Raw genomic sequence first — 16600 nt, 5'->3', positions numbered from 1 at the left:
GGCTTCCTACTACCAAGAAGAATTTGCTGGACCTGGTGGGAGCACCTATGCTCCGTATCGTTTAGCCAGAGAGATACCACGCCATGAGATGCAGCGACGGTAGGTTTGGGTGGAGTAGGTGACGTGACGAGGTCGCGATGGAGGGGTAGGGTAATCGGGGCGGTCAATTACAGTTCCAGCAGGGTCGTGAACCAATGCTGGCGTGGCCATGCCGGTGCGATGAGGATGACTGTCGCCTTGTCCCTGCGGGTCTTCAGCAGGACCCTGTGGATGAGCGGGAATGGTGGGAAGGCATACCTCAGGCTCCCGCCCCACTGAATCGCAAAGGCATCTGCCAATGATCCCAGGTTTTGGTTCTGGAATGAACAAAACTGAGGGCATTGGCTGTTGTCCTTGGTGGCAAAGAGATCCACCTGGGGAAACCCCCATCTCTGGAAGATTGAATGCAGGACGTCCTTTCTCAGCGTCCATTTGTGCATGTGGTACGACCTGCTGAGGTGATCTGCTAACCCGTTTTGGATCCCTGGGAGATACGCTGCCAGTAGTTGGACTGAATGGGCTATACAGGAGTCCCATAGGCAGAGAGCCTCATGACAAAGGGGAGAGGATTGGGACCCGCCCTGCTTGTTTATGTAGAACATGGCGGTAGTGTTGTCCATCAGAACTGACATGCTGTGGCCTTCTATGGTAGCGTGAAAGGTCTGGCAACCTTTCTTCCCTGGACCATAAGCCCTGGGTCCGCAGCGCCCCCCAGCCCAGGTCTGACGCATCTGTCACTAATGTCAGGGTGGGTTGTGGTGTGGCAAAAGGGACACCTTCGCAAACTTGCTGCTGATCGAGCCACCAACGGAGGGAGTTCGATACCCAAGCTGGGATTGTCACTACTAGGTCCCAGGGGTCTCTGTTGGGGCGATACGTTTGGGCTAGCCACAGCTGTAATGGTCTGAGTCTCAGGCGGGCATGTCTGACAACGTGTGTGCAAGCCGCCATGTGCCCCAGGAGTTGCATACAGCATCTGACCGGGGTCGTGGGAAACTGTTGGATGGAGCTTACGACCTTTTGAATGGCCAGGAACCTGGAAACTGAAAGACTTGCCCGTGCCGCCACCGAGTCCAGGACTGCTCCTATGAAATCCGTCTCTGCGTGGGGATCAGTGAGGACGTGGGTACATTGACCAGTAGCTGAGCTTGCGGAACACCTGTAATGCCAGTGCTACGTGGGAGCGGACCTCGTCCTCCGACCTGCCCGCGAGGAGCAAGTTGTCCAAGTACGGGTATATCTGCATCTTCCTTTTTCAAAGGAAGGCTGCCACCACGGACATGCATTTCGTGAACATTCGCGGGGCCGTTGCTAGGCCGAAGGGTAAGACCGCAAACTGGAAATGGTGTCGGTTGATGGTGAAGCGCAGGAACCGCCCGTGGGCAGGACGAATGGTGATGTGAAAGTATGCATCTTTCATATCGAGGGCAGCGTACCAATCCCCCGGATCTAGGGATGGGATAATAGCGCCAAGGGAGACCATGCAAAAACGTGCCTTGACCAAAAATTTGTTTAGTTTGCATAGGTCCAAAATAGAACGGAGGCCCCCTTTTGCTTTGGGAATAAGGAAATATCTGGAGTAAAACCCTTTTCCTCTTAGGTCCGGAGGGACCTCTTCCACCGCTCCTACTTTGAGGAGGGCCCGCACCTCCTGCATAAGGAGTTGCTCATGAGAGGGGTCCTGAAGAGGGACGGGGATGGGAGGGAGGGGGCGAGGAGAACTGAAGGGTGCATCCCGCCTCCACCGAGCAAAGGACCCAGCGGTCCGATGTTATACGGGACCAAGCACAGTAGAAATGGGAGAAGCGGTACCTGAAACATAGGGGAGGATCCGGTATAAGGGTCGGTACGCTGTCCTCGATCGCAGCTTCAAAACCCTTGCTTATTTCCCGGCTGCGGCTTGCCTTGACCTTGGCTTTGGCCCTGGTTAGGCGTGTTGTTCCGTCTACGCCTGTTGTCCCTGCCCCTTCTGCGGTACGGTTCCTGTCTAGGACGAGGGTGGTACTGCCTCTGCGGTGGTTGAGGCTTAAAGGGTTTCCTGTGAGTCACTGGGGTGTGCATTCCCAACGACTTCAGGGTTGCTTGAGAGTCTTTGAGACTATGTAATCTGGCATCTGTCTGGTCTGAGAACAAGACTGACCCCTCGAACGAGAGGTCTTGCAAGGTGTTTTGTACCTCTGGGGGAAGGCTGGAAGCCTGTAGCCATGCTGAGCGCCTCATCACCACTCCTGACGCGATTGTCCTGGCAGCTGCGTCCGCGGAGTCAAACGAGGCCTGCAGAGAAGTCTTGGCTACTGCCTTCCCTTCGTCCACTAAGGCAGCGAACTCGGGTTGTGAACCCTGGGGCAGGGAGTCCTTAAACTTGGAGACTGATGCCCAAGAATTGAAATTGTGTCTGTTCAGAATCGCTTGTTGGTTAGCGATCCTCAACTGGAGGCCCCCGGAGGAGTAGACCTTCCTACCAAATAAGTCCAAGCACCTTGCCTCCTTGGATTTGGGGGCCGGGGCTTGCTGGCCATGCCGCTCTCGTTCGTTGACTGCCAAGACGACCAGCAAACAGGGTGTTGGGTGAGAAAAGAGGAAGTTGAACCCCTTGGAGGGGGCGAAGTACTTCCTCTCTACGCCTTTCGCGATTGGTGCACTGGAGGCCGGTGTTTGCCATATTGTCTTATAGTTAGATTGTAAGTTTTTAATGAGCGGGCGCACAATCCTGGAGGGGCCTTCCGGGCTTAGGATATCAACCATGGGGTCCTCCTGCTCTACCGTCTCCTACGCCTGCAACCCCAGATTGAGGGCTACTCAGCAGAGCAGTGCTTGGTGCGCCCGATGGAGGAGGGCCAGACACTGTTGTGCCCGCCACGGCTTCATCTGGTGAGGAGGAAGAGGTTAGGGCCTTCTGAGCATCCTCCTCTTCCTGCAACTCCTCACCGACTGGGCGTTCCTCTGGGGTATGTCATATCTAAGACGGTGCTGGGCTCGGTGCCGAGTAGGCTCTTTCTCGCTCTGGTGGTCTGGAGACCGTGGCCTCCTTGCGAGAGGAGGGGCGCCCCTGCGGGGAGCGGGACCGGTGTCCCGAGGGGCCAGATCTCGAGGTCCTGGGCAAGGGGCCTTGCTGGTGGTAGGCCCAAGGGGTCCAGAATGGCCATTGTCCTGGCTGGCCCCACTGTGGGTGCCAAGCGGCTTCATGTTCCCTACCAGTCAGTGCCCTGTGGGTAAATCTGCTGGACTGGCCCGAGTCTGCCTCCGAAACCACGGACGGTGACCTGGATGGCCACGGTGGTGCCATGGGACGGTATCGGTCCGGGGTCGGAGAGTAGTGCCTCCGGGACCGGGACCGGGAGTAGCGTCTTGCTGACCTGGACCTGGACCGATGACCTCGGGACTGGGAACGACTGCGAGTGGTCGGTCTCGGGGATTGCATGGCTGACACGTCCCGGTGCCTACTCGAGTAGGACTGCTGGGTCGGTGCCGGGCGCTTATTCAGGCCCGACGGCTGTGCAGCCCTCTGCGCTGAGGGTAGCCGGGAGTTCACCGAGGTGGAGCTCGACCGCGATCGGTGCCGTGAATGGTGCCGAGATGGTAACCGTGATGGGCGCACCATTGCCGGCTTGCCTCTGGATGGCAGTCTCAGCCGATTGTCCTTGGCTTGGAGGGGGCCCTCAGCGGACAATACGATGAGGTCCTTTGCTGCCTCAAACTTGTCCGGGGTGGAGGGTTGTTCCAAAAGCTCCTCCAGCCCTTCCTCCTCACTCGATGCGCCTATCCCGGGGCTCGACGGGCCTTTCGGCACAGGAGCCACTGGCACCGGGATCTGTCCTGGGGCCGCCACGCCCTTAGGGGCACTCGGGGTCTTCGCAGGCGCTGCCCTCTTATGTGGGGAGCGTCCTCGGGCCTTGGGTTGGCCCTTCGATTTTGCCGGCGAAGATGACCGGTGCCGGGAGCGGTCCTGCTGTGTCGGTGCCGTAGGCTTAGGGTGCCCTGCCGGCACCAGATCACGAACCAATGCCGGGGCACTCTGCACCAAAGTTGACGGTGCCGCGGCCTGCTGTGCCGAAGAGGAGGGCTGTAATGAAGCCTCCATGAGCAGCTGCTTAAGGCGAAAGTCTCTCTCTTTCTTAGTCCTGGGCTTGAAGGCCTTACAGATCTTGCAGCGCTCTTTTTGGCGTGCTTCCCCCAGGCAACGGAGACACGAGTCGTGGGGATCGCTTATCGGCATAAGCTTGCGGCACATGGCACAAGCCTTGAAGCCTTGGGCGTGCAGCATGCCCCGCCGCCCAGGGCCAGTGTCGGGATTGACCAAACACCTAACACAAAGGAGCTTAACTACTACTAAAAGAACTGATAACTGCTAAGATTAACACTAGTTACTAAGAACTGATAACTGCTAAGAGTAACACTAACAACTAACGCTAAAGGACACTCTCAAGCGAGAGACAGAGTTGTTCCAACGCCGTCACGGATGGTAAGAAGGAATTGAGGGAGGGTCGGGCCCACAGGGATATATATACGCTAGATCAGGGAGCCACTCTGGCGGGAGGTGGGGTCCCTGCCGGCCCGCCGGGAGCCACTGAGGGAAAAAGTTTCCGACGTCCGTGCACGCAACGCACGCACACCTAATGTGTAATGGACATGAACAATCACTCAAAGAAGAACTCATTTTGCCTATGCAAAACTTTGCAGGTGCAAATTTTGTCCACAAACACTAAGGCTTGGTCTTAGCCTGGCTGAAAGCACATCAATTAGATGGAGAATGCAGACTCATAAGGCTTCCAATGCCCATTTGTAACCAGTCCAATCCAACTTCTAGTAAAGTGAATTGCAGTCTTCCTTTTACTTTCACAGGAATTGGGTTAGACTTTAAGAAACCAGGGTCTTGATCCAGCAAAGTACATCAGCATGGGTGTAATTGTAAAGATGTGAGTAGTCCCACCTAGATCAAGACCTAGAACTCACATACCATAACCTTTTAAATTCTATGTGTGTTGTATTTCTGTGAAACATACTTCTTTCTTCCAGCTACCCAAACAGTAACAATTCACAGGCATAAAATGCCATGGGGGACGGGGGGGAATCAGTGATTAATTTTGGAAGAGAAGCTACTCCTGCTTCAATGAGTAATGCAAAGGTTCTCTATTCACAAAGAGAAATTCAACCCAAAACATTTGGAAATCAGATACTGTCTTTAAATAATCAAAACTTAAAACATACTATAGCAATGATATCTTTGCCCTGCTATAACAACATTTTTATAAACTCAAATATATATATGAACTCTCTGATCAAGGGGAAAAAGGTGACTTCAAAATAGAACAATAATCAGCCAACACTAGATAGCACACACCCCCAAATACTTTATGAAGTCTATTCTTTTTAGTGTTGTCAACTTAATGTTATTCTTTTAAAATAATACAAAAGTAATAAATATTTTCTGACATTAGCCTATAAACAAAAATATTGTATGTGTAAATATTTCCTGTACTATGCTATTATGGTCTGTTCATACTGTGTTGATTTCTGCTTGCAGTCCCTTGACTACAATTAAGTTACATCAGTGCATGAGTACAATTCACCCTTTCTTAGTAATGTAATGTCTTAATAGGACAATGACTTTGGTCATATCATACTGTTAGAAAAGAAGACCTAAGACACATTCCAGCTAAAAATACGTTACCAATATATAATGGTAAAAAGATGCTTTCCTTTAACTACTATTTTTTTTTTTTACAATCTATTTTATTGACCCATTGTGTTTATTTTCAACATTTAAATTACTTCAGATTTACAAAGAAAAAACTTTAGCCAATGGAAGATTTCATACTGAGATGTCTATCAAATGGGTTTTCTGATTGAGTTTTATAAAGTATATTCAGCAGGTGGCTTGGAAGAAATAACTTTTGGGCCAAGTTCTCAAACGTGCTAGAGCTGCATTCAGTACATCTGAGAAGTAAAGGCTTTTTGCCACCTTTCAATCCCCCTAACCTTGATGCAAACTAGAGCAGCCTCAGGACTATTTTAACTTGCTTTAGCACCTATGGGCTGTTGTGCTGGCCCCAAAACACTGAAGTGCAGTGTGCACTTTATACTTAGACACCTTTTACTTCCTCTGGAGATTCCCCATACAAGGAGGAATCCCAGCTGACTGCCCCATATTCTGTCCCTTTTGTGACACTATTGCACAACTGAGTTTCCAGCCCTCTTAGTTATTTTCTTGATTTTGAAGAAGCTCAAGTTGTTTGTGGAATATACCCTCATCAAGAAAAGTCTATTCAAGTATGTTGTAATAAATGACATTTCAGAAATGTGACTTATGCCTTGGTTCACTAATAATTTTAGTGATGACTCACAATAAATACTTACATGGTGCTGTCACCGAGTTCTTCATAGAGATTATTGGCAGCGCTACTTGATGGTTTGCCGGCTGGTAAGGCCATCTGGATTCTTGCTGTCTTTGCACATTCAGCTTGCCGCCTTTGGTAAGTTGTGCAGGGAGAGAAAAAAATAGGTGTTAGAAATATTCTATAGCTTACATGGGCTGACATACAGTAATCAGATGGTAGTTCCTCAAACATTATTGGTTTTATATTCAAAGAAAGGTAATCACGTGAGCAATTTGTTTCAGCTTTGTATCACTCCATGGCTTGCTCTTTCATTATGGAATTCCAGAGCTCCAAAATGTATCTAAATACTATCACCCACTTTTAAATAATTGCCAAACCACCTGATCACCATGAAATAATAAAACATTAATTAGCAATTACACTTAATTGAGTAAGAGGTCAATTAAGCTTTAACAGTACTTGTTTTCAACAGGTGGTATGTGGTGAACTGGCTGTTTTGGCAAAGTCCTTCATTTATTGACAGTTATTAATGTCGCATTTAAATTTAAACATTTGTAAAGTCTCATTCAAAGTTTAATTTTTATGACTTGTAACATCTTTATCAGCATAAGAGCTGGTCAACAATTTCCCATTTGAATGATTTTTCCAAATGTCCTTGCTGTAAAATCAAAATTTTCTGCATGAAAATTTCAGTTTTGTTGAAAAATTTTGATTGTCTATCAGGAAAATTGAAATGATGGCAACCTGGAAAGCTCTTTTTAATTTCACCTTCTGTCTGCAGGCAGAAAGTGAAAGTAACAAGAACCTTCCAGGCAGCCGCACAGACTGAACACCCTTCTTACTGATACAATAAATCCAAGCGTCACTCAGGGCTGCTTATCGGTGGTAAACCCTCCAAAGAGAAATAGGTGATCTGATGAAACAGGAGTTAAGGAATGCCAAGATCAGCCTACTGGGCAAATGCCTTGTGTAATTATTTCATTCCACGCCCATGTATCCAAATTAAGATGATAAAGATCTGGGTTAGAGGTGAAGCAAGGAGGCTGAACTCCAGGGAGGCAAAGAACCGGGGAGGAAAATTAAATTGACAAGAGTCTTCTAGGCGGACAGCTGACAAGCCTGAAAATTCCATTTTGGATGTCCTGAAACCAATTTTTTCAGGAAATCTCTTTCTGCAAAAATATTTACATTTTTCAGAAAAAAATAAAACATTAAATTTTTCACAGGAAGGGACTTCCTTTTTTTGGCCAACTCTAGTCAATATGTAGACCATAAATTCAAGCCCTCTAGTTCATTTGTAGAGGTGAGAAAGAGCAAATAATTACCATGTAACTGGTAACAGGATTGAGATAAATTTAATTCAGAATAGAGTACAACAGACTCTACCTTGATTTTCAAAATAAATCATGATTATTATTCTTCACATTTATATTATGGTAGTGCCTGGAGCTCAGATGTCATTTACTGAAGTTCTAAAATCATCTAAAAATAGGGAAGTAAAACTGGTTCATTATAAAATATATTATATCTATATCTATATATATTCAGCATTGTTACATTACAAAAAATCCTCTCATATTTGGCTGAAAAGATTTGGATGGTAACTAGGGTTTCCAAGCTCTTACTCTTTAACCTTCCTCCCTGCACCCCCCAAATTAACAATTCTGAAGTCTGATATTCTCAGACCCTGGATTGCTCTGGCATTACCCAATAATTGTTTCTTCTGAAGTACTAACTTCATTTCCCCTTTAGAATGCTAGTTTTAAATAATGATATTCATAACCAGGTATTTCTGGGATATGCACTATTCATAGTATATAACCATTACTAATATTGGGCTAACTTAGCCCTGATATAATTCTATTTAATTGAATTGAGTTACTCCAGGGATGAATTTGGTTTACTGACTTTATGTTTCAACGAACATTTATCTCCTGGGTCAATAAATCATGATGTTCACCTCAACAGAAGTCAATATCTGCTAATGACATCTCATAAACATTAAAAGGCCACACAAAGCCATGGAACTCATGGATTCCTATTTTAAGGCTATACCACTTCAAAATCTTGGTAAAGAACAATCACCCAATGATTACAAAATTACACAAAGATACAGAAATATAAACAGCAAAGGATAGGATCATCTTCTCTATCCTGTGCTCTATAGAACATTGACAGACCCTGGTTGTCAGCGGGTGGCCCTTAGTTAAGGCTCTAGAGCAGACTCATTAATATCTCTCTCTAAGTGGTCTTGGTGCCATTAGATGGGATAGAACACCACACTCGGGGGGGGGGGGGGGGGGGGGTTACATAAGCAAAGCCTTCACATTTTATTGTGTTTTCTTCAGCATATCTGTCCACATTTCCAAATTTAAATTAAGTTAATAAAATAAATGACGTAAAAAGCAAATGGCTCAATTAACACAAAAAAATTAAGTTATTGGCGTATATACATATACAGATAGATATATGGGGGGTGTTTTCAGTTTAATATAAACTATTTTTAATATCAAGCTATTATTTATTTAGTACACCTCTACCTCGATATAACGCTGTCCTTGGGAGCCGAAAATTCTTACCATGTCATAGGTGAAACTGCGTTATATCGAACTTGCTTTGATCCACCGGAGTGCACAGCCCCGCCCCTCCCAGAGCACTGCTGTACTGTGTTATATTCGAATTCGTGTTATATAGGGTCGCGTTATATCGGGGTAGAGGTGTATGTATGTGTCACATAAAAGGTATGTTAACGTTTAACCCTATTTCTTGGATTCCCTAGCTAGGCAGAGCCTGTGAAAAAGTTAAGAGAACATTTAATTCAGAGTTTTTTGAAGCACCCCTCAATGGGGAGGGATGGGCAGCCTGTGAGTTGGCAAGAGTAAGTCCATTTGGTAACATAATTTTCAGGATCAAAGGGAAAAGGACCTCTTATATGAACAGAGGCAGGCACCATCTTACTGGCTTCCCCTTCCTAGAAATTTGGCTCCTGGAGTAGAAGGGACAGCTGGCGTAAACATACTGTGGCTTCTTAGGAGCACCTATGGAATTGATTCTCACCAGAATTAACCTTCACTAGAGTCATGAATGAAATAGGAGATGTTGTTGTGCCTCCATGTCCCACACAGCCCCAACAGAAAATTCTTTGCAGAGAAAAAGAGAGATTGTCGTTCTGGAAGCATTATTTCACCTTCAGTATGGGCCTAAGACCCCCTCCATGTGCTTTAGTGAAGCAGACACTCAGAGCATACCATTGATTTACCAAACCTGCTATCTTGGCTATGACCTTGGCCAACACCTGATCTTTTATAAGATGGCATCCCATCTTTAAACCTGTGTATAAAATGTACTTAGTTAATTGTATAATGCTGTACAATGGGGAAAAAAGTCCTCTCTTCTCTCTGCAGGCAAACAACATGACATTTGATTGCCTTATCTTAGCATATAACTGAATGTTTTATTAAATGGTCATAAAATTAAGACGTTTCTTTTTAAATCTCAGGTAGCAATGCATTCTACAGTTTGACTATATGAAGTATTTCCTTTCACTGGCAATACATTTACTTCCCTTAAATTTCAAATGGCCTTTGTTCTTGTATAATGATAAAAAGTAGATATTGATCAGCTATCATTATTCTTAAACAAGTGTAAGAAGCAAATCTAAAAGTAAATACTTACTCTTTAAATCTGTTGTCATGCAAGAGAGAGAGAGAGAAAGTCATGTTAGAAGTGTTCCATTTATAACAACAATTATCTGAAACAGTGAACCTTATATTAATAATAAACTAAGAGTGACAATCATTTTACATGTTAAATTGCAAAATTAATGACATATTTAAGAACCATTATGTTTCAGTAACTGAAAATCATTTAGTTCCTTTTGTGATTGTGAGACTATATAAAACTATCATCCATAAACATGAATTACAGGGGGACAAATCAGTTACGGGCTACACAGAATCTGAAAAAAATATTGATTAAAGATGTGGATATTGAAGTATGAATTAGGATTTTTACAAGTAGAATATTAAAGATGAAGTAATTTTTATAATTGCCTCCTTATTTTAACATGGTGAATATTAAATAAACAGTCCTTCATAGTAAAGCACAATTACATTTTGGCTTCTATGTAGAATATGCCACCCTTGCTATGATTAATTCATACTATATTTTTCATAATTGGCTTTTTGGTTTGTCCTAGATAGTGAATTCCAAAGCATCACTTAAAAGAAAATAATAATGATAATTTATTAGATTATTTACAAGCAATACATACAGTCAGTGAGCTGTGCTTTAACAGTGATAATTTCACATTAAAAGTAAGCAATGTAAAACTCATTTAGTTTAACTTTTATTTTTTTTTTAAATGTAATAAGTAAAATTAATTCTTTGGATGTTAGCTGATCATTGAGCTGGAAAGTATTGAAAAACTACCCACTACACACAAAAGAGTTTTAATATCAAGCAAGTCTTAATGTTTCCATTATATGTGCACTGAGTGTGACAGTTACATTTATTCAGCTATAATCTTTGCACTAAGTGGCAAAATTGAGCAGCTAGTTTGCCAGAAATGTTATCGGGAGATTATATTAAAGCAGCTTTGAAAAAGGGGAGCTAAGGAGTAAGACAAAAATGAACTTGTTTTCTAAGCAATTCAATATAGTATAAGGTTTATATTAAGATGGAAATCATGTATATTCTCTTCAGTCTAAATGAATTCTATTGATTTATTTTTCATAATACTAATAATTTATTTGTGGTGGTTCCATATAAAGTCCAACTCTACATGATACCTGTAGACAAAAAAATTGTGATTTTAGATGGACGGCAGCTAAATAGATTCCTTAAAGCAGTCTGATATATTTGGGACCTGATTTTGTTCCAATGGATGTCAAGGGGAATTTTGCAATTTGCTTTTCCTTCCTTGAAAGAAATCACACAGAAGTCACATTGCAAACTAATGAGAACCTTTGTTTAGTAAAAATTTACTGTATGAAAATTTTAAACACAGTATGACTCAAGAAACATGGGAGGCCTGATCCAACATAGGGATATATTTTCTGGAAGTATATTCTGAGGTGCAGGGCTCTCAATGGTATATTTTGCCTGGAAGGGGAATGGTTAAACACTGCTTGGGGAGAGGAGGATGTGCTTATTCAGCACATACTCCCCATTCAATCCTGACAGAAGGGCTCCAGTCTGGATTGCCTGAGGTGCTTTAGGGTTATCCTCCCCAGGTACAGCCCCTGGCTACTGCAGGAGCTGATTAAACCCATAGCCTTTCAGACTCTTTTTGGAGGATTAGTCTCTAAAAAACCCTGGTAAAATACAGATATAAATGCTACTCAAACAAATATCAGCCATTTAAAAATAGCTATAAACCAGTTACTCCTCTTATGTGACTATTAAGCATGCCTTCAGGCATACTAGGGTTCTTTCATGCAGTGATGTCTCCTTAAAAGATTAAGTAAATTTGATTTATAATACAAACCACCAGAATACTGATCATCCCTATCTCTAGGGAATATTCTAACTCAGCTATTAAAAATGCCAAAATACAAGTACTCCATTTTTAAAGAGAATTGTTACTCAACTTACAGTTGTAAAACATAAGATTGCTTTTGATTTTATTATCTGGAGCCCAAAATGGTATCCACATACAATATATAATGGCTACAGACAGATATACAGCCAAATTTAGCCCTATCATAAGTACAACTAAATTTATGTCACTGTAGTTGCAGTTGCTTATGACAAGGCATTGACAAACAGTACTGTGTTCTATCCCAGTTACCGTTTGGGAAGGAACAGCATGACTGGTAAGCCTAAAATCTCACCTGGTAAATTACACCATATTGTAGACCTGCAATAATATTCATATTCCAGTGATCTATTATAATACATGCACATTGGTTTCTTTATATTCTTTCACCCAGTGATACATGGCCTCAAGTTGCGGTCTGCAAAGGCACTGGTACTTAATCGCCCCAATATAACAGACAGGGATCTGATAGTGGGGCATCCTTTGTAAGAACTTCTGAGCTCTGGAAAGCCCTCCCACAATTGGTTCTAAGTAGCTGAGATTTGCAGAGTAATAGGGCATGCTGCAGGGCCCATTTGCTTTACCTGGCCTTTGAAGAGAAGGAGAGGGATTGAGGTATACGCTGATGTATGGAGGTGTTAGTATTTGATTACTACTGTCTGGGAGAAGGTGTGAGCTCACTGAATTGCATTTTGTTTTTGTAATTTTAAATATTGGAAGGTTGCTCAGAGATTGTATATCGACACAGTTTATTTTATTTTTATTGAAAGGAAAAAGGAAATATTATATATGGTCTCAATTTCCAACTGAGTATACGGATTAATGAGAAAACCTCAAACTGTTGGGTCAGATGAGCATACAAAAGTTAAGATGTTTATCCATTTGTTAGCCAAACTATTTAAAATTCTTGAATCCATTAAGAGTAACAAGAAATTTAAAGCAAATAGATTCTCATGAGATTTCTGCCTATTCAAAAAGAGCTAGAATACAACAAGAGCAACCTTTCTACGGTATGTTTTGATGCTTGAACTTCAGTCCAAGTAGTTCACAGGTATGAAAAAATCAAAAATAATAACTGCCTCATATTTTAGAGCCACAATAAAATTTTGGGTCGTCTCATTTTCCCTGCAATATAAAAGTTGAATTTTGATTGCTGAGCTACCAACAGTTTGGGCATATATGGACCCAGAGTTCTGGCTGAAGCATGATAAAGAGAAAGCTAGATATGAAATTCAGATTGCAATCCGTGTTCACATGTTTGATATTTGGATTCAGGGTTTTGGTTTCACTTCATCTATAATCTGAAAGAATTACTCCATCATATATATATAATAAATATAAAAATACATATATACATAAAGACATGAAGAGGCGTCAGACATTAAAAATAACCAGACTGTAGATTGGCTATGTGGGACAGCTTTCAAAGCAGACCAGTTTTCAGGGCTACCAACTATATTTCCCCTGTAGTAAGTGTATAGGTTATTTGAAAGAATTTTCAATGACAAAGAAATTTGGAGTACTTACTGTCTGTAGCTGACCATAACTATTAAAATAGCAGGCATGCAGCAAAGGATGATTATGACAGCCAAAGCAAGCAATGCTCCTTCTGTGTAGCCTACAGCTTGTGCCTGCTTCTTAACGTTGGCCACCACGTCTGGGGTGCGGATTTCCAGAATACGTCCTCCTTGCCCAAGGTATGGCTGAAATTCTTTATTGATATCCAGAAGTTTTCCATCCAAGAACCTTCAATATTACAAAACAAAACTATTACAGCAGATCTAGTTAATTCTGTTCTGACTACTAGTTCACTGAGTTAATAACTATATGTTCTGTATATACTGCTATAATATGTATCTCATCTTTATGTACTTACGAATCTTACTATTCTTTCATAACCCCTTTTTCAGTATTATCACTGATGTATTTAATAGTAATCTCCCCTAGAGACTGATACCTTGATGTGTTGGGGTCACTTGTCTCCATGACCCCAAGAGCTACTTCAATGGGAGTTAGAGTTAAACAAACATGACAGATTGAAGGACAGAGACCACGCATAAAAAAAAATCAGTCTTCTGGTCCTCCTGGTTGGGTGTTGAGCATGAAGTTGATTTAACCCCATACAATACTTTTGTTATGGAAACAGTAGAACAAATAAAATGCCAAATACAGATCCTTGGATAGGTTGGATAGCCCTCAAATGGACAGCATGATGGATATCAGCCAAAAACAGCTCTGAAAGGACACTGTTGCCTGTAGAACAGAGTTCCAGGCTTGTTCCAAACTTTGTGTGGGGTTTTGGAATGTGAGGACTATGCTAGCATCAGAAAGTCAGCCCAAATCATCAAAGAAATGGAAAATTATAACATAGAACGCAGGTGGCCAGATGCAGATATAATCAAAATGACTGCCTAGGAAGGAGTACTGTGGAAAGGGATCTGGGGGTCATAGTGGATCACAAGCTAAATATGAGTCAACAGTGTAATGCTGTTGCAAAAAAAGCAAACATCATTCTGGGATGTATTAGCAGGAGTATTGTAAGCAAGACACAAGAAGTAATTCTTCCACTCTACTCTGCGCTGATTAGGTCTCAACTGGAGTATTGTGTCCAGTTTTGGGTACCACATTTCAGGAAAGATGTGGACAAATTGCAGAAAGTCCAGAGAAGAGCAACAAAATGATTAAAGGTCTAGAAAACATGACCTATGAAGGAAGATTGAAAAAATTGGGTTTGTTTAGTCTGGAGATGAGAAGACTGAGACGGGACATGATAACAGTTTTCAAGTACATAAAACATTGTTACAAGGAGGAGGGAGAAAAATTGTTCTTCTTAACCTCTAAGGATAGGAAAAGAAGCAATGGGCTTAAATTGCAGCAAGGGTGGTTTAGGGTGAACATTAGGAAAAACTTCCTAACTGTCAGAGTGGTTAAGCACTGGAATAAATTGCCTAGGGAGGTGATGGAATCTCCATCATTGGGGATTTTTAAGAGCAGGTTGGACAAACACCTGTCAGGGATGGTCTAGATAACACTTAGTCCTGTCTTGAGTGCAGGGGACTGGACTAGATGACCTCTTGAGGTCCCTTCTAGTTATATGATTCTATGAAAATGAAAAACAACAATTAAAACTGATTTTACCCATGAAATCCAGATGGAGGAAGAGAAGGAACTGCATTGATCTTGAATGTTGATGCACAAAGAGCAATTTTAGACTGGTAATCAGTTAATGGCAAAATTATACAGGCAAGATTTCAGATACTGTCATTCAATGTTATACCCTACTGAATGAATATGACAAGATCGATCAGCCTACTTGTTATAACATTCTGCAGGACTTCATCAGCAAAGTCCCATAACATGATATTCTCATTGTTTTGGGCAATATGCATGCTATGCTGGGGACAGATAATCATGGCATAATGGCACACATGGAACTGGCTTCCATCAAAATGGTGGCAAATGTGTTCTTGAACTATGTCAGTTGAATCAATTTATTATTAAAGGGATACTCTTTCCTCAAAAAGAGAACCATAAAACAACATGGATCTCCCAGACACCGTTACTAAAAATAAAATAGATCATTTTTGTACATACAATGTTCTAATTATCATTTCAAGATGTCTGCATATACAATGGGGCATACGTAGGCAGTGATCATCAACCATGTATTGCCACCATGAAAATGAAATTGAGGAAACTACGAGTAAAGAAAATTACAAGAAAGATTAAAATAATTAAGCTTGGGGCTAACCAAATAAGCAATGTTTCTGAATTACAGTTTTCAAACAAGCTTTCAAATATGGCAGAAACAGTATTTAAATGATCAAGAAATGGCATGGGAAGCCATTAGCAAATCGAATATCATCCTTGAATCTAGTAAAGGTAAGAAGGAAGAGTGGACTATCAAGACCACATGGGATGTTATTGCATAAGGAAAACAAGCTAAGGTAAATCTACTCAATGCCTTAAGGCCAAAATAAGGTAATAATTGAAAAGAGGAATATAGAGATAAAGAAATAAAAAAAGATCAGCCAGAAAAAGCATATATCAATAGATAGGCACTGGAAACAGAAATGGCAGCAATGAAGGAACACATGAGAACACTTTATCAAACCACTATATGACTTGCTGGAGACTTTAGCCACAGCAGGGAAGGTCCAATGAAAGATAAACAAGGGAAAACCTTAGACCAGCAAACGAAAAGATGGATAGAACACTTCCATGATATCCTTAACAGATTCTTGCCAGAAATAACATTTAACTTCGATAATCATAGAATCATAGGGCTAGAAGGGACTGCAAGGGTCATCTAGTTTAACCCCCTGCCAAGATGCAGGATTTGTTGTGTCTAAACCATCAAAGACTAACTAGATGGCTATCCAGCCTGCTTTTGAAAACCTCCAGCAACCTCCCTAGGCAGTCTGTTCCATTGTCCTACTGTTCTTACAGTTAGGAATTCCCCCCTCCCGCCCCATCTTTTCTAGGGAAGAGGGCAGAACTTGATGTTTTCTGTGAGGATATTACTCTGGATGAACTTAAAGTAGCCATAGAAAGATTAAACAACAACAAATCACCAGGTGAATATCAAATCACAGCAGAAGTTCACCCCCGACTCTAGGCTTCAGAGCCCAAGCTCCACCCAGAGCTGCACCTTCAAAGTACTGTTTATACAGCTATTTTTACA

At 42.3% G+C, this 16600-nt stretch overlaps 1 protein-coding gene across 1 annotated transcript in view; it reads right to left on the bottom strand.

Moving 5' to 3' along the window:
- The window catches only part of PCDH15 (protocadherin related 15), a 698694-nt gene that overhangs the window by 25853 nt on the left and 656241 nt on the right, over positions 1-16600 (bottom strand). The window contains exons 29-31 of the mRNA XM_034775466.1: positions 13444-13662; positions 10053-10061; positions 6397-6507 (exon numbers count right to left, since the gene is read on the bottom strand). Coding sequence (XP_034631357.1) covers positions 6397-6507; positions 10053-10061; positions 13444-13662 — 339 coding nt within the window. The remainder of the gene's footprint in view (positions 1-6396; positions 6508-10052; positions 10062-13443; positions 13663-16600) is intronic.

The sequence above is a fragment of the Trachemys scripta genome, chromosome 7 (genome assembly GCF_013100865.1).
Source record: "Trachemys scripta elegans isolate TJP31775 chromosome 7, CAS_Tse_1.0, whole genome shotgun sequence".
NCBI lineage: Eukaryota > Metazoa > Chordata > Testudines > Emydidae > Trachemys > Trachemys scripta.
The sequence above is the reverse complement of the archived record's forward strand: the minus strand, read 5'-3'. Positions and strand labels throughout refer to the sequence as shown.